Source organism: Oncorhynchus clarkii, chromosome 15 (assembly GCF_045791955.1).
Source record: "Oncorhynchus clarkii lewisi isolate Uvic-CL-2024 chromosome 15, UVic_Ocla_1.0, whole genome shotgun sequence".
In the NCBI taxonomy this organism is placed as follows: Eukaryota; Metazoa; Chordata; class Actinopteri; order Salmoniformes; family Salmonidae; genus Oncorhynchus; species Oncorhynchus clarkii.
The window spans coordinates 32,272,126-32,298,825 of NC_092161.1; the positions used below are offsets into that span (position 1 = coordinate 32,272,126).

The 26,700-nt window shown below is 42.5% G+C and overlaps 1 protein-coding gene across 13 annotated transcripts in view; it reads left to right on the forward strand.

Annotated features, from left to right (window-relative positions):
* Positions 1–24,372, forward strand: part of LOC139367217 (DnaJ heat shock protein family (Hsp40) member B6b) — a 45,151-nt gene extending 20,779 nt beyond the window's left edge. For 4 of the 13 annotated variants that reach the window (XM_071105418.1, XM_071105421.1, XM_071105419.1 and 1 more), the window contains exons 3-10: positions 2,866–2,975; positions 4,809–4,871; positions 5,277–5,387; positions 10,480–10,629; positions 10,960–11,101; positions 11,325–11,395; positions 20,101–20,235; positions 22,819–24,372. In XM_071105418.1, the coding sequence (XP_070961519.1) occupies positions 2,866–2,975; positions 4,809–4,871; positions 5,277–5,387; positions 10,480–10,629; positions 10,960–11,101; positions 11,325–11,395; positions 20,101–20,235; positions 22,819–22,922 (886 nt within the window). In that variant the 3' untranslated portion in view covers positions 22,923–24,372. The remainder of the gene's footprint in view (positions 1–2,865; positions 2,976–4,808; positions 4,872–5,276; positions 5,388–10,479; positions 10,630–10,959; positions 11,102–11,324; positions 11,396–20,100; positions 20,236–22,818) is intronic. The other 9 variants (XM_071105422.1, XM_071105424.1, XM_071105423.1 and 6 more) reach the window with 6 other exon arrangements.
* The last annotated feature ends 2,328 nt before the right edge of the window (positions 24,373–26,700 follow it).

Sequence of the window (26,700 nt, forward strand, 5' to 3'; positions counted from 1 at the left end):
TGATTTTGGAATGAGCACATGTCCACATATTTTTGGTCATGTACTGTATATAGAAAGCATTCACACCCCTTTACCTTTTCCACATTTAGTTGTTTCAGCCTGAATTTAAAATGGATAAAATCTCAATTTTATGTCAAGTGGAATTATGTTTTTTGCATTTTTCACAAATTGTATTAAAAGCTGAAAGGTCTTCAGTCAATAAGTATTCAACCACTTTATAACACATACTGTCCACATACTTTTGTTAATGTAGTGTATATAAACCCTGGATGACTGGCAGGGGGCGCTGTATTAAAGCCATCGCTCAGCCATCTTGGTACTCCGCCATTGTAAAAAAGATTTTGGAAGCTTTACAAATGCATTTATTAATGTCTACGTTAGTTTTTGACACTTGTTAATGCATAGGGCTTACTTTTAAATGATTATTTTAGCTAAACATACAAATAAAAAAAAAATATATATATATATTTTCCTTAGTGTTTTTGTCTTTTGAAACATTTTAATTGAAATACTGTAGCATTCCAATACCACTGCTCTTACTGGGGAGTACCAATATGGCTGACCGGTGGTTACTAAGACTCAATGGCCAATAGATAGCAATCCAGGCTTTATATACATCATTGGTTGAAATTCCTGGACAGCAGTTGTGAGGAGCCTGATTTTTCCATTCCAGATATTGTCCATTTAACTTTGACCTTTCCTGTTTTTAGCGTTGTTTGTTAACATGTCATATTCACATCGAAGCACATTTTTATTTGATTGGGACACCATTTTAGGTTAGCTATTTGATCGGAGAAACATGCATGATGTACAAAGTATCTGTCTCATGACATCGTCAAAAATATATCTCCAGCCTGTAGGCTACAGAAAACTGCACTTTTTTTGTACCGTAGGCTACAGGCTACATGATTTATGGTCAATTTTTTTTACGGAACATTGTGGAGCGACTCAGCGGTACGCGTCTCTCCAACAACACCGTCGAGAGGCACGCTGGGCATGGATAATAATTTGCTCCCCTGCCCTTTGACAAAGTGGTTAGGCATACTGCTTATCATGGGGCGGCATCAGCGCTCACCTAAGTAACCCATATGCCACTGACTGAGAGAAATGTACATTGTTTTGGGGCAGAATTCTTTAAGGTATGTGTGGTGTTGCAAGTCTTGGTCAGTTTAGCTTGGGAAATGCCGCCCCACGCCAATCTGCCGCCGACTAATCGTTCCTATTTGGCTGGCCTGCTCTGCCTTCAGGTGAGACTGCTGCCTTACGACCAAGATGTGGTTTACCTCGGGCCTGAAGCGCCCCACCAGTGCTCTTGTTGTTTTCCTTTTTTGTTTTTGTCTTTCACCTGTAGGTGAGTTTGGACACCCTTTTTACAGGGGCTGTATGTAATCCAGCGTCTGAGTAGAAGTGCTGCTCTAAAATCAGTTTAGCCTTTTTAGATCCCCATTTTAATAAGATTACATGGACAGGGAAGACCTCGTCTTAGATCAGCACTCCTCCACAGAGACGCTTGACTCCATGCAGACCTCGGGCCATAGGAGTCCTAGGTCTTAATGTGCTCCTTCTCAGCAGAATATATTGTCATAAAAGGATAAATCCCTACTCTGTGGTCTCTATGCAGCCTTATGGAGGAGCTCTGAGTCAGGCCCATCCTCCATAGTGTCTGTGCCCGTGTCTGTAACGGCACCCTAGTTTCTATTTAGTGTGGGTCAAAGGTGGTGCACCCGCTCCTCCCGTCACATTCTGTTCAAGGTCCCCAAAGCGCACACATCCCTGGGTCGCTCCTCTTTTCACTTCGCTGCAGCTAGCGACTGGAACGAGCTGCAACAAACACTCAAACTGGACCGTTTTTGTCTCCATCTCTTCAAAGACTCAATCATGGACACTCTTACTGACAGTTGTGGTTGCTTCGCGTGATGCCTTGTCGTCTCTACCTTGCCCTTTGTGCTGTTGTCTGTGCCCAATAATCTGTGTACCATGTTTTTGCGCTGCTACCAATGTTGTGTTGCTGCCATGCTATGTTGTCTTCGGTCTCTCTGTATGTAGTGTTGGTGGTGTCTCTCTTGTCGTGATGTGTGTTTTGACCTATTTATATTTTATGTTACATTCTTCATCCCAGGCCCCCATCCCCTCAGGAGGCCATTTGCCTTTTGGTAGGCCGTCATTGTAAATAAGAATTTGTTCTGAACTGACTTGCCTAGTTAAATAAAGGTTTAAATATCATTTTATTTTATATAGGGATGCATTTGGGACGTAGCCACTGTCTGCCGCAGGCCTGCTTAGTCCGAGAGAACTGCTGAATCAGTACAATCCGCTGTCCTGGACTGCAGAGTCATGGAGTTTACACTGCCTCCCTTTTTTAAAATATTTATTTATATATACTTTTTTTTTTTGCTGGGTGGGTGAGAATTGAGCTAGCAGCCTTCAACACCTTGCTGCTCTGCCTGCACTTGTGGTTGTTTTTTTGTCTTCCAATTAAGTGTCACGACACAGATGGTTGTGTAATTTGAATGATGAAATCGGACTACTGAATCTTTTTTTTTTTAATCCTCTGTTTGCAATTCAGCAAACAGTTTGAGCAATTATCTGTTAAATTGATAATTGCACTCTCCTGGTCAGCCCTCAGTCGTCAACCCACAATTCTATCAGCGAATGATAAAAGAACGCCTCTCTCAATTGAATTACTACTCATGGAACAATGTGGCATATTGACGGTTATACGTAGTTGGTATTTGTTATGAAATGAATGGTGAGATTACCAATCTCCTTAGATGAGAACTGACGGTGGTATCTTTGGGCTTTACATGTCTGTGCATACGAGTCTATTTCTATGTGTAGTAAAATATGTAATCTGCCATACTGTAGGTACAGAAAGCTAGCACTAAAGTGGCATCCAGACAAGAACCCAGACAACAAGGAAGACGCAGAGAGGAAGTTCAAAGAGCTTTCAGAAGCCTATGAGGTCCTGTCAGACGGTAAGATTCCCCCCTCCACCTAAGACTCCTCATTATGCTAATGCACATGTCACGAATCCCGGATCTCATTACCACATCCGGTTGTAAAATGTTTAAAAAAAAATACAAATAATATAAAAGCGTGAAACTGCAGCGTTGCAGTTCTTGAACCAAACCGTTGCACCTACTTACATACCCTGTTCAAAGGCACTTCAATCTTTTCTCTTGCTTATTTACCCTCTAAATGGCACACAAAAAAACAATCCATGTCTGAGGCTTAAAAATCGTTCTTTAACCTCCCCTTCATCTACTCTGATTTTTAAGTGGATTTAACAAGTGACATCAATAAGGGATCATAACTTTCACCTGGTCAGTGTTCATTTTCGAAATGTTACAAGAACCCGTTACGACTGCAACCTGTAAAATTGTACGATGTGGTGGACAGACAGCTAGCTACATAGCATGCACACATGAGGTCTAGGCCTTCTTGATTAGTGATATCTCTCTGCTATACAGATTACATGACTGCTTAAAATCCCCCAAAAAGGTACATCACCCTAGGTGTCTTTATGATGTTTTCACCTCTTTGTTTCCACCCAAACATATGACCAGTCATGTGTTGCTGCCAGATGGTGAACACACCATAACTATTGTCTTTGTCCACATTGAAAACAACCCTTTGTCTGTCTGTCTTACAGGACTAAAATTATCTATGTACTTGACAGCGCTGAGATGTCAGTTGTGTCCTAAACGGCACCCTATTCCCTATGCAGTGCACTCCTTTTCACGGGCCCTGGTCAAGAGGAGTGCACTGCATAGGGAATAGGGTGCCGTTTGGGACTCAGTTGTAGGCCTGAGAGCACAACTGAGAACTGTACTGTCTCGATTTATTTGTCCCCGTTATGTCCTGCTCTCCCAGCAACAGCAGCTAACAACAGGCCAGTAATTGTTTCCCTTCAAAGCACACGTCAGGACCGTTTGTGCTGTGGAGTATACACACTTGAACGTCGACTTTCCTCTTTTGGTTCTCGTATAAGCCTTTAAGTAGTCGCTCTTTTTGTCGTTTCACTTTTTTTCCGCCTATCAAGTCATTTATGACCTTCATGAAAATAGGCATAAACAGCCACGCTCTCGCCCAGTTGTCCAATGGTTTGTCTGCATCGTACACTCTCAGGTTTCTGACTGGGCCTTTTCCCAGCATTCACCACCGAGACAGAATTGTAACCTATCGGTGAAAGAAGAGCACAGGTGGAAGACTATGAGAGGTCTTCGAGGAAGGATGTTAAGACTTAGGAGACAGTATTGTAAGACCGGTTGAAAAGGCATGATTTCAACCAGTTTTGCCATTTGAAATTATGTATTTTTCTCACTGGGTAGAAGAAAGGGTCTTTAGACTGAGATTGCGCTTGATGGTTTATTAACTCTTTGAATGTGAACTCTAAAACATTGAGCGTAATTTGGAAGCAAGCATCAAGTCAATATATTTGTGTATACATTATAACTAAGCAGGTAGTTAAGGAGCCACTAAGGCCATTTCACATGTACCATGTGTATCAAGTTATGAGAATGAGGCAGGATCTGTTTCATATCCAGGAAGCTATTATTATCCAAAGGTCGCAGCGCTCTCATTTAAATGGAGAACAGAAACGACACTTTGTCAAGTTCAAAGTGCCCCAAATGGCACCCTATTCCATAGTGTTCTACTTTTGACCGAGGTCAGACCATGGCCCATAGAGCTCTGGTCAAAAGTAGTGTGCCCCATAGGGAATAGGTTGCCTTTTGGAACACATCCACAGTGACCATTGCCTGACAGTTTCAGATCTCTTTAATCCCTCCTTTTCTTCGTATCCCTAGCGAACAAGAAGAACCAGTATGACCGGTATGGTAAAGAAGGCTTGGCTGGAAACGGAGGCAGAGGTATACATTACTCTTCATGTTTTGATATGTAGAGCCTCTCTAGGAAATCTGGAGGTTAAACATGTATGTTATATGATACAGTATTATGACATAATGACACAATGTCTGAAATGACACACAAAGCTAGCTAGCATGCCTCTACCAATGTACAGCTCTATGGGGTCAACTTCAGTGTGTTTACCATAAACCTGACCGGGCAATACCAACCTCGCTCTTTTTTCTTCTTTTTTTCTGAGGACTCAAAACCATTAGCTGTCAACTAAGCCTCGTAGTGCCATGCTACCCTCATAGTTCCCTCGAGTAATTGAACTATGTTCAGATCGCTATGTGTACTGCAGGACCAGGAATACGTTTCCATCGCTCAGTAACTCTCATGGCATGTTCTTATTCTCTTGTTTCTTCCAGGAGGGCATTATCACAACGGTGATCCCTTCAGTGGTGGGTTCACATTCCGTAACCCCGAGGATGTCTTCAGGGAATTCTTCGGAGGTCGAGATCCATTTGCCGATTTCTTCGGTAAGTCTTTTCCTCCCACGGAGGCCAGAGAATGCCCAGAGAGAGCCTAGCTCCTGGAGACACCAATGCCAATTGCCCTTATTCTATACAGTGGAAAGAGAGTGATTGAGGATGGAGCCATACTTTGGTACGCTCTGTCTCTCTGACTACTTTTATTATGTACAATTCATCCAAGTTTGGATTCCAAGGAATCTATCGCTATACTGTTGATATAACCCATACGGCTTTGATCACCAAAACTGATGCAGGAATTGAGATTACGTTATTCAACGCTGCCTCGAGTGAGATCTGCGATTTGTAATTCCTTGAACAGCCCCGAACTTTTCACTGTCGATTTATACCCACAACTAGATTCACGTTCTTAACCCCCCTGTGGACATGCTACTAATCGTGTGCCGATCTGGGTCGACCTTGCTGGCTGGATGAGAGCGTCTGGGCTGTTTGCTGGCCTGCCTGACCGTAGTGTTTATGTAGCTGTTACAGAGAGTTGTACAGAACTGGCTACACTGCAGACTGATTAGGGGTAAGTGAGGTAGCCAGGGTGGGAAATTAACACCATCCACCAGCGAATTGCTGTCTGTTCTTACCAGCCACATTGGCGGGGGTCACACAGAGCATTTGGGAGCAGTTTATTGTTTGATACAAAGCCCACATGTAATAAAACTACATCTCTTTGAGAGTGTGTGTCAGCTCCGGAAGAGAGAATCTCAATGCTACAGTTGTGAAAGTTAGGTGGGGGTACAGCATAGGTTCAATATCTGGTTCAAACGATATCGAGAGCGATGGAGACCTTGCCTGCTGGAATAGGGCTGGCTGGCTGGCTGGCTGTTCTTTGAAATCCATTTGAAAACCATTAAATATATGCTATTCTATGCGTTTTCTGTGATTTATCAAAAAATGTGGCTTGTAAACAAATTGAGTATCTGGTCAATTTGGCCAACCACTGCGGCTAGTGGACCAAAAAGTAAAATCCCTCCCTGGAGGCAGCCAGGACTGTGCTCAGGGTCCCGTCTAGCCTAACTGTCGTAGCTTGGGTGTGACTCAGGACTTTAGCAGTCAGTTAACCCCTCGTGTGTTTTACTAGTCTTCGCAGGACCCCAAGCTGCTGCTGTGTCTAGTGACTGACTGACTGACTGACTGACTGACAGACAGACTGAATGACAAACCATCAGCACCAGCTGGCATAATGACAGCCAGCTATACAATCACCATGTCTCTGGCTAGAGGGGCGGGTGGGTACTGTATTACCCATAGAACTGGCTTTCGAGAAGAAGGGGGAAAAAAACAGCCATTGCATCCTTTAGACTCTTCCAACCACAGACTGGATAGCCTAGATGGTCTGGGTTAAAATGTAAAGTTTACGAGCAAACGGGGATGCCTATAAAGCCAGGAACATAGTGTGGTGCTCCATGCCATCAGCCTAGCAGGTACTATCCTCTTACCGGCTGCATTGAGGACATGCTGTCTGATGCTGCTGCTGGACACTGCCAACATGGGAGTAAACAGCAACAGCTGTCCTCTGCACTCTGTGGATGCGTCCCAACTGGCACCTTATTCCCTATATAGTGAGGGAGTAGGCAGTGTTGGGGAGTAACTGACTACATATGATTACAAAAAAACGAACTAATCAAACCAAACTTTATTTGTGTAGACTTTACCGTAAAATGCTTACTTACAAGCCCTTAACCAACAGTACAGTTCAAGAAGTTACATGTAATCTGATTTTAAAAATAATCATGTAAAACATCAGTTTTTTTTACGTTACCAGCAAAAGTATTGTAATCGGATTACGCTAAAATGCGTAACATATTATACGAAAGCAACCTGTAAAATGTATCAACCTCGGAGCTTCCTGCATACTCCTACACCACACACATTCACCAAGTATCATTGTAACCCCTCCCCTGTTTCACATGTGTTTCCACACACACAGACACATGCGTCTGACGCTATTACAACTGGTCTTATTTTAATACAGAAGCTATTTTTGAAAGCATTCCAGCTGAATGATGTAGGCTCTCATATCCGTCCACTGTCTGAGGCTCGCCTCCATATTTAGAGCTCTGTGGGTGAACCGTGGATGCCTCGCTCTCATTCGCTGAGCAGATGCCGGCTTTTACACCACTGACTGAGCCAATAGGCTCCCTACTACAACACGTCTCCCATTGGTCAAAACAACACCTTCCGTAACCGCAAGTCACTGAACATTGGCTGAGTTTAGTAATAGTTTAGCAATAGCTTTCAAAGGCCATTTTCAAGTCCATTATATTATAAATAACCCTGCAACATTAAATCCTCGCCTAACGACATAACTAAATAAGTCACATCAAGGGACACCGAGATAAACAAGAAGGGTTTTAATTCTAGATCATAAATGATATTATGACCAGCCTCGTTAGAAACATCTTCCATGCTCCTCTGCATCCCAAATGGCACACTTCTCCTTACTTGGTGCACTCCTTTTGACTAGGGGCCCATAGTCATGAGCTCTGGTCAAAAGTAATGCACTATATGGGGAATAGGGTGCCATTTAGGACTCAGCCCCAGTAGCAGTGGAGACCTCCTGTGGTGGGGGGGTCACCACATTGTGGTGGGGGTCAGTCCATTTGAGATGCACAATGGAATACAGAGAGGATTAGAGGGCGGCTTTATGGAGAGCTTGCTGCTGGGTTTAATACGGGCCTTTTCTAAGGAGAGAGGGAGTGTGACTGAGTCCTCAGGGTCCTCATGCATAAACGATCCAATTTAATAAATGAATTCTGACATTGTGTGGTGGATTGGAGAGCGGAAGCAGCAGGGGATTTTTTTCTTTCTAATGGGGAGGGCAACTATTTTTCTCAGCACAATCACGTCTGTCCCTATGGGAGGGGAGGGTCTCCCATGTGACTACTGCAGCCATTTCTGGTTAAGACTAACACAAACCTCTGAATGATGATGATGTGATACTGTAAATGATTGAACTCTTTATTTATTTATTTTTTATCCGGTTGAAACCAAAACCCCTCATATTATTTGATGTATCAGACATTTCCTTCCAAAAAGTCTGTAGGTTAATGCACTTTACCCTTTGGGGAATGGGGACACAACATCAGTGAATGAGCCAGCTCAATTTATAGATATGTATTTATTCTCAACAACAAAAATAAACACAACATGTAAAGTGTTGGTCCCATGTTTTATGAACTGAAATAAAGATCCCAGAAATGTTCCATAAGCACAAAAAGCTTATTTCTCTCAAATGTTCTCCTTTGCCATGATAATCCATCCACCTGACAGGTGTGGCATATCAAGAAGCTGATTAAACCGCATGATCATTAGACAGTTACACTTTGTGCTGGGGACAATAAAACAGCACTCTAAAATCTGCAGTTTTGTCACACAAAATGAAACAAATGTCTCAAGTTTTGAGGGAGTGTGCAATATGCATGCAGACTGCAGGAAGGTCCGCTAGGGCTGTTACTGATAATGTTTTAATTTAATGTAAATTTTTCTACCTTAAGCTGCCTCCAACATCGTTAGAGAATTTGGCAGTACATCCAGCCGTCCTCACAACCACAGACCACGTGTAACCCCGCCCAGCCCAGGACCTCCACATCCGGCTTCTTCACCTGTGGGATCGTCAGACCAGCCACCCGCGGAGCTGACACAACTTTGGGTTTGCACAACCAAAGAATTTCTGCACGAACTGTCAGAAACCGTCTCAGGGAAGCTCGTCTGCATGCTCATCATCCTCACCAGGGTTTTGACCTGACTGCAGTTTGGTGTCGTAACCAACTTCAGTAGGTAAATTCTCACCTCCGATGGCTACTGGCACGCTGGAGAAGTGTGCTCTTCACGGATGAATCCCGGTTTCAACTGTACCTGGCAGACGGCGTGTATGGCGTCGAGTGGGCGAGCGGTTTCTGATGTCATCGTTGTGAACAGAGGGCCCCAAGTGGCGTTGGGGTTATGGTATGGGCAGGCATAAGCTACGGACAATGAACAACACAATTGCATTTTATCTAAGCAATTTGAATGCGCAGAGAACTTGACGAGATACTGAGGCCCTTTGTCGTGCCATTCATCTGCTGACATCCTCATGTTTCAGCATGATAATATACAGCCCCATGTTGCAAGGATCTGTAGACCATTCCTGGAAGCTGAAAATGTCCGTTCTTCCATGGCCTGCATACTCCCCAGACATGTCACCCATTGAGCATGTTTGAGATGCTCTGGATTGGCGTTGACAACAGTGTGTTCCAGTTCCTGCCGATATCCAGCAACTTCGTACAGCCATTGAAGATGAGTGGGACAACATTCCACAGACAACATTCAGCAGTCTGATCAACACTATGCGAAGGAGATGTGTCGCACAACATTCCGACTGGTTTTCTGATCCACGCCCTTTTTTTTGTTTTTTTTAAGGTATCTGTGACCAACATGTATTCCCGGTCATGTGAAATCCATAGATTATGGCCTAATACATTTATTTAAATTGACTGGTATCCTTGTATGAACTGTAACTCAGTAAAATCTTTGAAATTGTTGCATGTAGCGTTTATATTTTTGTTCAGTGTAGATGGGCCTATGCCATTTCCAGTGGTGTAAAAATACTTTAAAGTAGGTTATTGTGGTATCTGTACTGTACTCTTTATATTTTTGACTACTTTTACTAAACTACATTCCTAAGTAAAATGATGTACTTTTTACTCCATACATTTTCCCCTACACCCAAAAGTACTCCTTACATTTTTTATATTTAGCAGGACAGGAAAATGGTCCCAATTCACGCACTAATCAAGAGAATATACCTGGTCATTCCTATGGCCTCTGATCTGGCGGATTAACCGACTCACAAGATACAAATGCTTTGTTTGTAAATGACGTTGGAATGTTCCCCTGGCTAACTGTAAATTTAAAAAGATTTTTTACTTTTGATACTAAAGTATATTTCAAACCAAATAGTTTTAGACTTTTACTCAAGTAGTATTTTACTTGTTGACTTTTACTGAAGTCATTAAGATTTCTTTACATTTACTGAAGTATGACAATTGGGTACTGCTATGTGGGTGAAAGTGAACTTGACTAATCTGTTGTCATGGTCTCTCCCCAGCAGACGATGACTTCTTCGGTGGGGGACACAGGCAGCGGGTGGTGAACCAAAGTAGGACCGGAGGATCCTTCTTCCATGGATTTGGTGGCTTCCCCCCCTTCGGGGCGGGCTTCCCAGGGTTTGGTTCAGGTGCGCTTCCCCTGCAGCACGGTAATACTTCAAATATGTGTGTACTAAAACTCTGGTTAAACTAAACCTTCTTCTCACGGAAGTTGTTTACAATTTAAATCATATCATAATTCAATGCCATCTATTTGAAATGTTACTATGCCTTTCACTCACGGGTGTGTTTGTAAGACAAATGTCACCCAGAGAGCTGAAACATTATTTGATGTTACTTTTCCTTTAATGAGATCTATCCTGATGTTATCCTATGATAAGTTTCACGCAGTTCTTAGCTACAGTCTCAATTGAGATAAGTATATGAGTGTGACCAGTAAAATGAAATGCTTACTCGTAAGCTCTGTGTGTCCCTCCTAGGTTTCACCTCCCTGGGACATATGGGTGGAGGAGGCTTCGCCTCGTTTTCCTCTTCATCTTTCGGAGGTGGAGGAGGAATGTGCTCCCGCTCGGTGTCTACCTCCACCAAGTTCATTAACGGAAGACAAATCACCACAAAACGGTACAGCTCAACACAGCTAGTCAGTCAATGACGTCTATGCTTCACTGACTTGTCCTCACCCTGTGTTTTAAAGGGATAGTTTCCTCAAAATAAAAACACAGGACTTTCCTAGTATGTTGTCGTCGATTCATCAAGACAGTCGGGAATAGAGAAAAACAGTAACGTATAACAAGGTTATGATTTAAAATAATATCTGTTCTAAGTCTGTTTCTATCTCCTGCAGGATTGTGGAGAACGGCCAGGAGAGGGTGGAGGTGGAGGAAGACGGTCAGTTAAAGTCTCTAACCGTCAACGGTAAGGAGCAGCTCCTAAGACTGGATAACAAGTGATGACCTCTGCACAACGTTTGAAATACTCACACCTGACCTGGAAACAAACTAAACTAACTCAGTGTGACGATGCTGCTCAGGGTCGCGACCTTACGGTAGTTGGTTTCTCTCCTCTCCCTCCCCTGTTGACATTCGTAGTTAACATTCCTCATGGCGAGGAAATGTGTTCTCAACTGAGTTTAGCCGTAGGAGCGAGGGACGTTCAGATACGGTTGTATTTATTCCCGTTTCACCTTTTTTTTGTTCTGGGACCTTTCTCTTACTAGGACCACTGTTTATTACTGATGTTGTACTATTCATTTATTTTTCTGTATTGCAGTTTTTCCATGAGTAGACTTCTTGTCCTTTTAGTTCTAAAAGCCAAGGGCACAAGCTGTACGGCTTTGCTTTTGCTCTTTTGAACTATCTCAGCTTTAACCCTTTGTCTCTCTAACATTTTTTTAAAACCATTTTCACACTCCTACGTTTCAGATGAACACATCTAGAGGATTAGTGCATTGATACAATATTCCTGTGCATTTTGTTTTTGCTTTCTGTTGGTTTGTTTGCTTGTTTTGGAATATGAGTGTTTCTTTCATCTCTGCATGATTGCCAATGACGAGGCTGTTCATGTTCCTGACTAACTGTTTCATCAACTCATCATAAACCATAAACAGAGACTATATAGCGTACCGGTCAAAAGTTTGGACACACCTACTCATTTAAGGGTTTTTCCTTTTTTTTTTTTTTTTTTTTTTTTTTACACTCTGTTCTACATTGTAGAAGAACAGCGACGATGACAAAACTATGAAATGACACGTATAGAAGAATCATGTAGTCAAAAAAGTGTTAAATAAATCAAAATATATTTTGTATTTGAGATTCTTCAAAGTAGCCACCCTTTGCCTTGATGACAGCTTTGCACACTCTTGACATTCTCTCAACCAGCTTCACCTGGAATGCTTTAAGTCTTGAAGGAGTTTCCACATATGCTGAGCACCTGTTTGCTGCTTTACCTTCACTCTGCGGTCCAACTCATCCCAAACCATCTCAATTGGGTTGAGGTCGGGTGATTATGGTGTGTCCAAACATTTGACTGGTACTGTGTATATCTATCTCGAAATAGGGGATTTTGTGTACTTTGTAAAACAACTAAAAAAGATACTTTGGTCAATAAATCTCAGCTTGAACCCTCTTAGGGGCCGTTGCATTCACAATGAGTGTGTGTGTGATGATTCTGTTTTGCTTGAGTGACACCCACCCACTCCCTCAATGTGTGTGTGCTTACTTGATGACCCCTGCTTCACACAAACACACAGAGAAAAGGAAACCGCCCTCACTGTTTTTCCAATAAAACTCACTCATCACGTCACTCTCACGTGTTCATTTGAACCTACTAATGAAATAGTTTTACTGCTAAGCTAATTGATTACACCTGCATTTTTATAGTGGTGCATCATATCAAATTCATTCAGTGATAGCAGTCACTTCGTGGACTATCAGTATAGAATGATTAGCTAGCGTCAACATAAGATGCACTATGGCAGTAATTAGTTGCCTTTGGTCAAGCATGTCCATTTCAACAAAAGGTATGTATTCCTACACTCACACATCCCTCTTGAATCCATTAAGCGGTGTCCCTTGCCCTCCTAGTATCAGTAAATGTGATGATGTGTTTGCTTAGAGACTGGGAGTTATACACATCCTCACCTCAGCGTTTCCCCAACCGTCACAGCACAGTGTTTGCATCCCAATTGCACCCTATTCCCTATATAGTGCACTAAATAGGAAACGGTGCCATTTGGGATGCAGACTGTGTCTGTTTTTGTCCTTCATCTAGCAACATGTCAGCTGTTTATCAGATGTGATTACCAGTGTTTTGTTTATAAACCGTTAGGTTTAAAACAAATCGGCACTGCTTCGATGTTCAATGCAATGTCTTATAATGGAGACTGGGCTTCTTCAACTGGTACCCTGTTACCTACATAGGGCTCTGGTCAAAAGTAGTGCACTATATTGGGAATAGGGTGCCATTTGAGACGTAGCCCGGGTTGTATTGTCCCTCAGCAATGGGCGGTTTTGTTCAGATGCTGTCCAACCGTGCCACTGTCTGACACTGGCTGTGGGTACAGGTGGTGGCAGACTGGCAGCAGTTGGCACAAGTGGTTACAGCTGTTTTATTTTGCCCTGGCCTGCGGTAGAAGGGAAGTGTGTGTTTTTGAGGGTGTATATTTGGGTGTGTGTGCGTGTGTGTAAAACAGATCAGTCGTGCACAGCAGTTCTGAGGAATGTGCTAAAAGGGGGTCTGTTTATTTACACAAGCTTCAGTGCATTTCTGTGAGAGGCGTTTACATGAGGAGAGAAAGCTGTCACTGTGGAGCAATGAGAGCAGAGCGAACAGGTCTCTCCACGCAGTTTACCGTCCCGTTTTTGTTTTGTGTAAGAACCACCATCCTCTCATGGGGAAACGTCTAAAATAAAGCTGCAACAGGCACATTGTAATACACCCTTAGCTGACCGTCCTTGGGTTGTATGCATTAATGCATACTGTCGCAAAACATTTTGCAACGGAAAACAATAAGCGTTTCTTACTGGATAAGCTCAGGTAGTCCCTTCCTGTTTGTCTGTTTTCTTCTGTTTGGTTGTCTAGTCGGTACGATCCTGTATTTCACAATGTTGGCGTACAGCTCTATTTGTCCTTCAAATTCCTTCAGCTGTGGCAGCCATTTTTTCCATCACTCTGCTGCTCTGTTGGTTTTAATTCTCACCTGAAGGTTGATGGAAGATGTGGCTGCGTTGCTAGGTGACATTGTGGCCCTGTCCTTGTGGCTGCCTGGCTCAGGTTACCTGTTAGTGTGTGTGTGGGGGGGGGGAGATGTGCTGATGAGTGGAGGAGATTATTGTACCCTCCACTGTGGTAGAGTTGACATTGTAAGGAGAGTCAAGGTCCCTGGATAAATACCGGGACTAGCACTGCTGTTAACAATTCCTGTTAAGGCCTTGCATTCAATTGAATTACAACACACTTTGCCCTCGGTGGGAGACAAATGTATATTTTAAGGGTCAGAAAAGCAGCTTGAATTAGTCTTCCCATTTGCTTTTTAATAACTGTTTGAGCCAGCGGCAAGATTACGGCTTTGATTATGAAAACATAATTAAAATGAATGTAGGGCTTGAAATATATTGATTTCCTCAATTGTAATGAAATTACGGTCAAAGTATTTTTCCACGGTGCAATAGCTCCTCCTGTTGACTGAAAACCGCCATTGCATTTCTTTGTTAAAAACGCAATAGAACACAACAGTATTTTGTAATGATTTAAATAATTGAATCTGCATTTGTTACAAACGAGTTAGGTGTTGTACACAACAAATTATGAAATGTAGGCCTGAAGACAATCCGGAAGACAGTGTAGTTCTCTCTCTCCCTGTATTGTAGAGTATGTTCCTGGCACTAGGTTGCGCTGTCTCTACATTATTAACAGGAGAGGATGACATCACCCTATTCTACAAGTAACTGTCAAAATAATAGAAAAACTTGAGTAAATGAGGGACACAAAGTATATTGAAAGCAGGTGCTTCCACACAAGTGTGGTTCCTGAAGTAATTAAGCAATTTAACATCGTATCATGCTTAGGGTCATGTATAAAAATGCTGGGCAGGCCATTATTTTGGCCACCATAGCTATGCCCCTGTCCACAGGGCGTGAGTGGTCACTGAACGGTTTGATAAGCATGAAAACAATGTAAACCATATGCCGTCTCAGTCACCAGATCTCAACCCAATTGAACACTACTGGGAGATTCTGGAGCGGTGCCTGAGACAGCGTTTTCCATCAACACACCAAAGTTATGTTATTTCTTGTGGAAGAATGGTGTCGCCTCCTTCCAACAGAGTTCCAGACACTTGTAGAATCTTTGCCAAGGTGCATTGAAGCTGTTCTGGCTTGTGGCCCAACACTTTAAGTTGGAGTTTCCTTTATTTTGGCAGTTACCTGTAGCTCTACCTACAGGTTAAGTGATTATTATTATTTTTTTACATAAATATTATACTGTACCAAAGTGAATCACAAGTGAATCCTAATTCTCAGGTAGAAATGTTTGTGTTCTAAAAACAGCTTGTATTTGGTTATTGCAAAGTAAAATGCCTTCCAGCTTAGTGAAATACATTTTGAGTTTGTTTTTTGATATCGTGGACCAAAGTCACATTTGCACTGATTTTTTGCGTATGCTGCAAAACCAAAAAACATTCTGCTACACTGCATACCTGTAACCTAAACGTCTGACATTGCAAATGTCTATATATATTATTTCCTCATCTTTCAAGTGGATGCGTACACATTATTAATGTGGACTCGCACAGTGGAATGTAGGTACTAGCGTGCCTGCCAAATGACACCCAATTTCCTAATATAGTGTGCTACTTTTGACCAGACTCCGTAAGGGCTATGGCCAAAAGTGGTGGCCTATGTAGGGAATAGAGTGTTTTTATGTCCCAAATGGCAGAGTTGAGCTGTCTTCCCCTGTCTGTAGTTGTCAGCCACACAATGTAATTAAACTGTCGTTCATCTCTATGATGTACTGAAAGTCTTGTTGCTTCTGTAGTTCACTTTCTTCAGTGGCTGAACCACTGGGCCGTCTGTCAGCCTGTCAATCTCTTTACATACGTCTAGCTTTGTTGTGACTAGCCCTACTAGTTTAGCTACGATAACAAAGTGGAATGAGCAACGACACGATACTACTATCCATGTCTCAAACCACAAGCCACTTTATGGTCAAGTTGCCCGCACCTCCGTGAGCACAGGAGGATTCCATTGTTCATGCAGTTGCTAGAGGCAACAATATGACAAATGAACACCGGTAAGCTTTTATGATTGAAAACCGAAAGGCTGGATCTCATGCTCATCCATCACTAATGACAGATCATGTTTTGATTTCCTGTCCCGGGGCCACAAAATGGCTTCCTGGTCGCAGCAGGCAGCATCCTGTTCGAATTGCATTCTATGCAACTGTCATCGCTTGGAGTAGCAGGGCCATCTCTGGCCACCATCAATGCCAGGGTTGTCGGCTGCCTTATGAAAGATAGAGGAGATGGAGGCTAACACCGGGACAAACCCAGCTGTTGCCTGACCACGTTTGAACATGAGCACAAAATGACATCCTGTTCTCTGTTATAGTGCAAAACGTTTGACCAGGGAACATAAGGTTCTGGTCAAAAATAGTGCACTATATAGGGGATAGGGTACCCTTGACAACGTAGTCATTCTCTGTGTGCTCAGCAGTGGTGTCGCCTCAGCAGACTTCTGCGGCTGCTGCTGGGCACCCGGCCGGGGATGTCAGTCGATTTACGTTGACAGGCGTTGGATGTTCAAGCCCAACCAACAGTGTGTGGCCTTCTTCAACGCAGTCAAATCCAGTAGACCTACATAAGGTTTGGCCAACATGATTTAAGGTATGTGTGAGTGAGTGTCTGGATGTAGACTCGTACACCCTGGACTGAAACAAAACAAATGATAGGCACCCTTCAGACAATGGATCTAAATGTATGCATGGAGAAGCGGGAACGTCTGTTCTGCAGTCAAATTAAGTCTTTGATCCAGAAAATAAAAGGCTGCCTTATGACTATTAAAATATCTCATTATCATCAATGCAGTTTGATATTGTTTTGTTTAAATTAATTAAATGATAATGGATTACACAGCTCTGTGAGGCGGGGAGTCTTATCGCCCAGGTAACGACCTCATAATACAAACAAATATTGATCCACAGAGCAGGGACATGTTGACAATACGCCTCACGGCCCTGGATTCTCACACGGCAAAATGCAATTACTCTCCATTTCTCCAATGCAAAACTGATTTAGATATTCAGGCAGTCTGCAGAAGGGAATATGCACTTGGATTAGTTGTCTTTCAGAGCTAGAAGCAGACCGGAGCCAGGGGAATACCTGAGCCGTAAACCACCAATTGTGTGTGTTACTCCGCCGAGAGGATTATCACTCTGTGGTGTCAATCCTCCATTTGGGATGTGGACTTTGGAGACTGATTTGTTTGGCATCCTTTATAAAAGACTATTGCGCCCGTTCGCCTCTTGCAACATAGACTGCCGATTTGCCAGGGTCGCGATTGCTGACCTCACGGTAATAAGTCTATTCATCCAGTGAGTTGAAAGTTGCGTCCCAAATGGTGACCTAAGCCCAATGTAGTGCACTACCTTTGACCAAGGCCCATAGGGATTTGGTCAATAGTACTGCACTATATAGGGAGCCATTTGGGACATAGACAAAGTCTCGCCGTGCTTTTTCCTTTGTCTCAGACGAGGTTTATTACTGCCTGAATGAGGACCGGCTTATCCAATTGTCTGCTACCTTCCAGCATCCTTCCCACCGGTTTTTACTTTCTCTGCCATGTCTGCAGATTGGACAAGTGATATTTATATTTGTTATGGATCCCCATTAGCTGCTGTAGGACAGCAGCTACTCTTCCTGGGGTCCAGCTAAATTAAGCCAGTTTATACCATTTAAAAAAAAAAACATTACAATACATTCACAGATTTCACAACACACTGTGTGCCCTCAGGCCCCTACTCCACCACTACCACATATCTACAGTACTAAATCCATGTGTGTAGTGCATTTGTTATCGTGTGTGTGTCTGTGCCTATGTTTGTGTTGCCTCACAATCCCTGCTGTTCCATAAGGTGTGTTTTTTTTTTTTTAATCCATTTTTTTAAATCTAATTTGACAGTGCTGTCAAGAAGGCAGAGCAGCGCCTTATCGTGGACATACTTCTCACCATCTTAGCTACTGTTGTATCAATATGTTTTGACCATGACAGTTTACAATCCAGGGTAACTCCAAGCAGTTTAGTCACCTCAACTTGCTCAATTTAGGGTTTAGTGAATGATTTGTCCCAAATACAATGCTTTTAGTTTTAGAAAAATGTACGACTAACTTATTCCTTGCCACCCACTCTGAAACTAACTGCAGCTCTTTGTTAAGTGTTGCAGTCATTTCAGTCGCTGTAGTAGCTGACATGTATAGTATTGAGTCATCCGCATACATAGACACTGGCTTTCCTCAAAGCCAGTGGCAATTCATGATGTGATTTGGAGCTTGATAACTATGAAAATGGAGTTTCAATAAATACGTAGATAAAATAATGAGTGGCTGAGGAAAGGGTCACACATCCATAAATGAGAGAGAGACGTTTGTTACCTTGGTGGCTTGTGCCAGTCAGGACAAAATGGCACAACACACACACAGGACCTAAACTGCTGAGAGAGAGAAAATACAGTAAGAGACTTGAGGCATACAAGGCTTTACTTTGAAGTCGTTAATAGATCTTGTCCGACTCAGAAAATGTGCAAAATACTAAATACTTGTGTGTAATTGTATGTTACAAAAGGTATACCTTGTAAAGCCCAGAATACAACGCAGTGTCCTCCAAGGCTATTTTTTTCAATGCAGTTTACATGCAGTGCATTACTTAGGTTTACTCTTATTCCAAGCAGATTGGCCAGTGTGTCCCTAAACACATCCCCTGGTTTGATATGTCACTCTAATGGCATGTGATGTGTTAAAGGCTTGACGGTTGGAAATGATGGAGGGATGATGGAGGGGGTTTGAAAGTTGGTGTAGACCTTTCTCTAAATGAAAACCGGTTCGGCACGAGAGAGCATCTGGCTCCATTCTTGCCCTCTATTCCCCCGCCCACCCTTATTACAAAGCACAATGGCGGTGAAATCTGCCTGTGTAATCTGAGCATAATAAGTCTCCCCTTATACGCTGCGACTAATTCAATATAAATGTAAATTACCGAGACAAAATAACAATCTCTATTTACATGGCTAATCACAATAAAGCGTGGCCACATGAAATATGACTGAACTTTATGGTTGCAATATGAAAGCAACTGGTTGCTGCAGCCAGAGGGGATGTTTGAAGATCTTTGCGTTTCCTCCTCTTGGTTTTCCTGGTATGGCTACACAGGTTTGAATCGCACTTGTCCTCTTTTACAGGCAACATATAATCGGAGAAGCTTCTCGTTCTCACCTGGATTGTGTTCCTCGGGACAAGGATGTCACGTTGTACTTGAACAGGGACTGTTCGGGAATCCCAGGCGTTTTAACGAGCACCACAGCTGATGCCTCAATGTGTGAGAATGATCACTTTATTAACGCGTGGCCAATGCAGCTTAACACTCAGGCTTCATATTGCAACATAAAGGAGATTCTCCCTCCCCACAAGTCGTGATCCAAGGCCTTGTATAAAAATGTTTTTTGACAGCTTAAGATTCTTTCACTTCACCACGGGTGGGCAGGCCCAGGGTAACCTCTTATCGACGCTATGTGGGTCCTTGTGGCACTGCCTTTGACCGTGGGGGAGTTGGTCGATAAAGGTAGATTTACATCTACCAGTGGCGGGGCGACTTAGTGCTGGTTCCGTGTGATCGCGACTGATGCCTTTTTATATCAGATTCTCCCGGAGAATCATATCGCCCTTCGTGCTATCACTTAGCATTAGCATGTGCTGCCGGTGACCATCAATTGCACCGGCATAAACTGTGTACACACTGCGGTGTTGGAGCTGGGACTGTCCTTCCCCCCTATCTCCGCAAAGTAAATCTAGTTTAGATTTACAGATGTGTGTTCTGCTCGCAGGTCCTTGCTAACTACTCTGACCACCCCTACAGGTCTGGAAGATGACAACCGGCAGCAGAACACCCTCCTTGGTCTCCCCTCCCACCAACGCTTCCTGAGGAATAGCCCACAGAACCCCCCAGAGGAAGACGAAGAGCGCGGCCAACAGAGCCTGGGACTCGCCAGAGGTGTGTCCCCCCAACTTAGTGTTCTGTCCTGAGGTGAAAAGCTCTAAGGTGTGGAGGTTGTACAGAGAGACCCAGGAACAGGCCTGCTGTGTCAACAAGATCTCATATTGTCCCTTTTGAAATTCAACGTATTATGGATAAACCTCTATTTCTTGACACATTAAATCCACATGGCTACCGGGTTAATTCCGTGCGGTTGAGGGTTAAAACAGAAACAACTCTACTGTTAACCATTCGGACTGAAGGCCTAAACTGTTAAGGTTAGGGCTATGGTTTGGGGAAAGCTTAAAACAACATAATAAAAAAACACTGTGCTGTTTCCATCAACTATCACCAAGTATTCTCTTGGCTTGCTAGAGTATTGTGAATTGTGGTGGCGCAGTGGTCTAAGCTGCATGCTCTACCTCCAAGCATTGTGAGTTTGCACCCAGTTCTGGGTGAGCTAATTTTATTGGGGGAGTGAAGAGGAAGACATATGTTCTGGGGACATTTTTTAAACATCCGAAATCGAAGTGACCAGGCTGGTTCTAGAGTAAACTGTATTGCACTTTGTGACGACTGCCGACATAAAAGGGGCTTTATAAAATACATTTTCTAAACGGGAAGGACTTCTGTCAAGACTGAAAGGGACACATATTTCCATTGAATTCCAAATTCAATTTGTTGCGTTCCTAAACCTTTACGTTGTAAATGAGGTTGTTGATTGTACACCGCACATAATGTGGTGTTTGTTTCAGATGGATCAATCAATGGCCTCCAGGCTAAGCTTTGTTCAAAGACGGGAGCTAAACACCTTAATAACGACAGCTAATTGGTTGTTGTTGTAACGGGTGGCTAAACAAAAGGCCAGTGACAGAGGCAGACATGTTTGACTGGTAGAGGTCAACATTGAGGGGAATGAAAGGACTGAAGTGTTCATTAAAGGGCTCTGTTGATCTGCAGTGTAATGACTCGGGGTCAAACACAAAAGCCATGTAATTATCTTACACACACTCAGAAATAGTTCACTGGGGCAGATATACCTTTGAAAAAAAACGGTCGGTTCCGGTCTACTTCATGGGGAGAGTCTCCCATAGACACCAATGCAAAAGCAGCTGGGTTTGGATCGTTGTCCACAAACGCAGAGCTGTCAAGCTACTCCTATTCCTCTTTTTGGATTGGAATCATTTCTTTGAATATTTGATGAGGGGTGTAAATTATTTGATGAGGGGTGTTATCAACCGCCTGAAATCTATTTTTTTTTTACACCTTTATTTAACTAGGCGGGTCAGTTAAGAACAAATTCTTATTTTCAATGACGGCCTAGGAACAGTTCAGGGGCAGAACGACAGATTTGTATATTGTCAGCTCGGGATTTGAATTTGCAACCTTCCGGTTACTAGTCCAACGCTCTAACCACAAGGCTACCCTGCCGCCCCGTTCTATGGTGAACGTATTTCAAATTCATCGTCCTCATGAATATGCATAGACTGTCTTGGATTTAAACAGGGATAACTCTGATATAAAGTGGGGGGGGGTTTTCTCAAAGTTTCCAGGATGTCACGTGGATCACACTTTTATATCAGAAAAAAATTCCTCACTTGCTTATAATGATCTGCTTAAGGTGTACCGTTTTTTGGTAGAGAAAACCCTCTCGCTGACAGTTTGACTAAAACGTTAACATGCTTTGCAAGAAGAACGAGTTCCCTAATAATCCCAGTTTACATGGACACATTTGAAATCCGGCTACCTGGTGGCATTCTGACCGTGTCATTTTTGGGAAGCATATTTTACTCTAAGTTCGGACAGACTGTATAACATCTGTGTGTGAGAACTATTTCTAAGATGCATACATTGATGTTCTGAACTCGCGCTAAAAAAACGGAAGGCTCGCTCGCTGGTGATAGCACATGCAGAGATCAACTACACCGATGGAACGCCGATTAAGGTGTTTACATGCCCAAATAATTCCAAAAATGGCCCAGAAAACCAGGCGTGTGCTTACTTCGATTATGATCTTTTAAGATGACATAATAAGTTTAATACCGAATTTATTAGCGTACGTGTGAACGTACTCGCTGACACACAGGGGTCCTCCTGGTTATAATGAGGCCTCAATTTGCTAAATTGTAATTACTTCGCTACTATGGCCTATGTATTGCCTTACCACCTCACGCCATTTGCACACACTGTATATAGACTTTTTTTTCTTCTATTGTGTTATTGACTGTACCGCTTTTTTATTCCATGTGTAACTAACTCTGTGTTGTTTGTGTCACACTGCTTTGCTTTATCTTGCCTGTGTGTGTGTGTGTATATATATATATATGGGGTAGATTATATATATATCTACCCCATATATATATATACACACACACACATCTTTTTTTAATTATGTTGGGGATGGACTGGGGTTAGATTTTTTTGCAATTTCATGTTTTTTTTCAGGAGTTGACACTTTTACCAGGACATTGTGTAAGTTTCTGCCTGATAAGTTATAATGTCAATAATGAAGTATTGAGGAATATAGAAGTCTAGATCTGGTGCACATTCTGCCAACTTTAGTAGCATGTAATTGTCTGTTTGATGGCCATTTCTCCGTAGGACACATGGACACCAAGAGGAAGAAATATCCTTGGCGGCAGGAGGTGGAGCTCAAAAAGAAGAGAACACCTCGATTGGCTCCTCGAATCGGTGCCTGGTTCTAAAGCACCACCATGGCTCCGCCCTTCCCTGTACGTGTCATCCGGAGGGGAAGAACATCAGTAGATTAACACAACTCAGCCGTAGGGTTGCCAAATTCAGGTTACTCTTCCAAAGATTCCAGATTTTGTAGAAATCCCAGTTGGACGATTCCCGGAATCAAGAGGGAATAAGCAGGAAATCCGGATCCTCCAACCACAGGTTTTCTGGAAAACCTGGGAATTTTGGGAAAGTTACAGGAATTTTTCAAACCATGCCAGCCCACCACCGTGCCAGGTCTCCCCTTGTCTATTAACTTCTCAGTGCAAACAGAAAATCTCATTAGCCATCTTCTATGCAAGACATTAGACTTTGTCAAGGTCTGTTTTCTGTCCTCATGGCTCTGCTGTGTTCTCTACGCAGTTCAACTTTCATTACCAGTAGAACTGCCAGTAGAGGCCATATTTTATTTATTTTTGAAGATGTCAATAGAGAGGAGAAATTATGTTTTTTTCTGGATTTTGCATTCCTCACAAATGGTAGGACCGGAGGACCTTAGCATGAGCATGTGTACATTCGGTCATAATTTGTCTCCTCTGAATGGAAGTATACATTTTTCCTCACGTATTTTCTGAAATATTTCTAGTTTGTTTTTTAAAGGGGCAATCAGCAGTAGCTACATCCATTTTTGCTCTTATAAATGAATGATATGTCCACATTGATTCTTGAAGAATATAATTTATAAATGCCTCATGAGCTTAGTTCAACTGTTGTACCCCATCAGAAGCGAAAGTATATGGGCTCTATTCAATCTACATCGTGGAAGTTGAGCATCACAGCGTGATTTGACATTTTAAAGGCAATGTTCCCGCTTTCGCAGAGACTGCATTCACGGTAAACGCTGCATATGTCGGCTCAATCGGAAATCACCTTTACATTTCTATCGCGGAATCTGCAACACTTCAGCTTTACAGATTGAATAGAGCCCTAAGCTTGTTTAACTCCAATGTTTGTAAACAAAGTAAATGTAAACAAACACTACGTAGCCTCAAAACGTGGTTAAAAATAGTGTTGCTATCAAGGCTGTTCAATTATTGCGTTCATAGATCAGTCTATGAATTTGAGAGTGGTTACATTTCTCCAGCCCCATCCATCAGCTTTTTACCAAAACAGGTGCGGGTAGTGGCTTTGTTATTGTTTCTACTGCTAATTGCCACTTTTTAAAGGGATGTGATGTAGCAGAGTAAATGTAATGGATGTGAATGGTCTGGAAGAGCCTGTAACAGGAATCTAAGTGATGATGCCAGAGACTCTGAAGGAAATAAAGGTATAGGGGAGTCTTTAAACCTTAAAGGGATAGTTCATCCAAGTGATTTGGGTGAACTATCCCTTTAAAGACCCATTTGAGGTTAGAGACAACTGTCCAGAGACCAGAGAACTTGGCTTATCTTAAACGCAGAAGAGCAAAAAAATAAAGAATAGCTGATCAAAAACACACTTATTGTAAAAAAGGGCTTTAAAAAATATTTTTGATTGATGTAGAAATCATAACCTACAGTATATTGTTGTATGTCTGCACTGAGTGAATTATTGTCACTGTCTGCACCAAAGAACAGTAACACCAAAGTAGCCATCTCACTTTCTCCCCATCTCACTTTCTCCCCATCTCACTTTCTCCCCCTTTCACTTTCTCTCCCTTTCACTTTCTCTCCCCTTTCACTTTCTCCCCCTTTCACTTTCTCCCCCTTTCACTTTCTCCCCCTTTCACTTTCTCCCCCTTTCACTTTCTCCCCCTTTCACTTTCTCCCCCTTTCACTTTCTCTCCCTTTCACTTTCTCCCCTTTCACTTTCTCCCCCTTTCACTTTCTCCCCCTTTCACTTTCTCCCCCTTTCACTTTCTCCCCCTTTCACTTTCTCCCCCTTTCACTTTCTCCCCCTTTCACTTTCTCCCCCTTTCACTTTCTCCCCTTTCACTTTCTCCCCTTTCACTTTCTCCCCTTTCACTTTCTCCCCCTTTCACTTTCTCTCCCTTTCACTTTCTCCCCATTTCACTTTCTCCCCCTTTCACTTTCTCCCCCTTTCACTTTCTCCCCCTTTCACTTTCTCCCCATTTCACTTTCTCCCCATTTCACTTTCTCCCCCTTTCACTTTCTCCCCCTTTCACTTTCTCTCCCCCTTTCACTTTCTCCCCTTTCACTTTCTCTCCCTTTCACTTTCTCTCCCTTTCACTTTCTCCCCCCTCTCACTTTCTCCCCCCTCTCAAAAAGGTTTGTCACTCGGTTTTTACACTCCACTGCTTCGGTTGGGATGGAAACCTGGTATGGAAGTTCCTGTGTTGAACATGTTTATAACTCTTTACAGAACAGTTTAAAAAATGTTTTTTTTTTATATTCTTTGATTGGTTTAGTTTATTGTCAATTTGCTTTTATTCATGCCCAATGCCAGGGGAGATGGAATGCATGCAAGTTTTCTTCTCTATAAACACCCACCAATAAAGCTTCATGTCAACCAGATATGTGATGGTTATGTAGTCACATTGTTGTTAGGTGGTTGCTGAGGGATGTATCACATTATCCTTCAATAAAGACAAAACGTATTAGGTTCCCAAGGTAGTGAAATAATGGATGTAATCTATTGAATACCTTTACTCTCATTTTGAGCCTATTGATGGCATCTGAAATGCTGCTTTCAATATGATGCATGGCCTTGTATTCATTGTGACACATGCATGCTGTAGCTGTGTAATTATGAATTGTAGGCATTAAATAGTGACACGGTCCAAGTGAAAAACATTTCCGGCGTCACTTGCTTTTCCTGAACATTTGCAATTTTAAACGTATTGAATGCATTTCTTCCCAGTCATTGGTCGGAAAAAAAAGCATTCAACGTCAGTTCTATGTTCAGCAACTTTTAGAACTCAATGAACATGCACCTCTGGACTTCAAATATGACTTATTTTTTGTTGAAAGTTTATTCTTCCAGATTATTTCAAAGTCTGTACTCTAGGTTGCTTGAAAAAAAAAAAAAGTATCGGAATTGGGCAGCATAAACAAAGCAAAATAGACCAGTGTCCCAAATGGCACTCCCTGTATAGTGCACTTCTTTTGACTAGGGCTCTATGGGGAATATGGTGTAGGGGATAGTGTGCCGTTTGGGATGTTATACTCTCCTCTTTTAAAACTGCACTCCTTCCTTAATTGAAAAGACCTCTTCAGAACAGCCCTGGATTAGGCTGTCATTGGCAGGGCTGTGAAGGCAGCGGCATTCTCTGTGTGAATGTCGACAGTGTGTTGTATTATTCATGGGCAAAAAAACATGCACACGACCTACAGAGTAATTTGGCCCTTGTTCCTAGGAACCAGGCTCCAGTCTCTAAGGGTTTAATTAAAGTCTTTGGAGGCAGTGGCCCATCTCCCTCCATTAAATGAAAGGCAAACACTCTGTGCATCCCAAATTGCACCCTATTCCCTATACAGTGCACTACTTTTGACGGGCTCTGGTCAAAAGTAGTGCACTACCCTTTCGTTTAAACACAGCCTTCCTCCCTGAGTTGTGTGTCTGTCCTCCTGACTTTGGAAGACGGTGAGAAGTGTAGTGCCCATTCAAAAAAAGACAAACATTATTTTATCTCTAAGAGTAAAATGAACATTGCTCTGAATTTGTAAGTCAACAACGGGTACTGTAAATGTATGGCAATGTAGTTGTTTTCTTTTCTTTCTATTTTCATGCTAAAACCAAACATTTGTTATTGTTTAGAGTGATAGACATAAATTCGGTGTTATAATTACCAGAAGTATCTCAGGC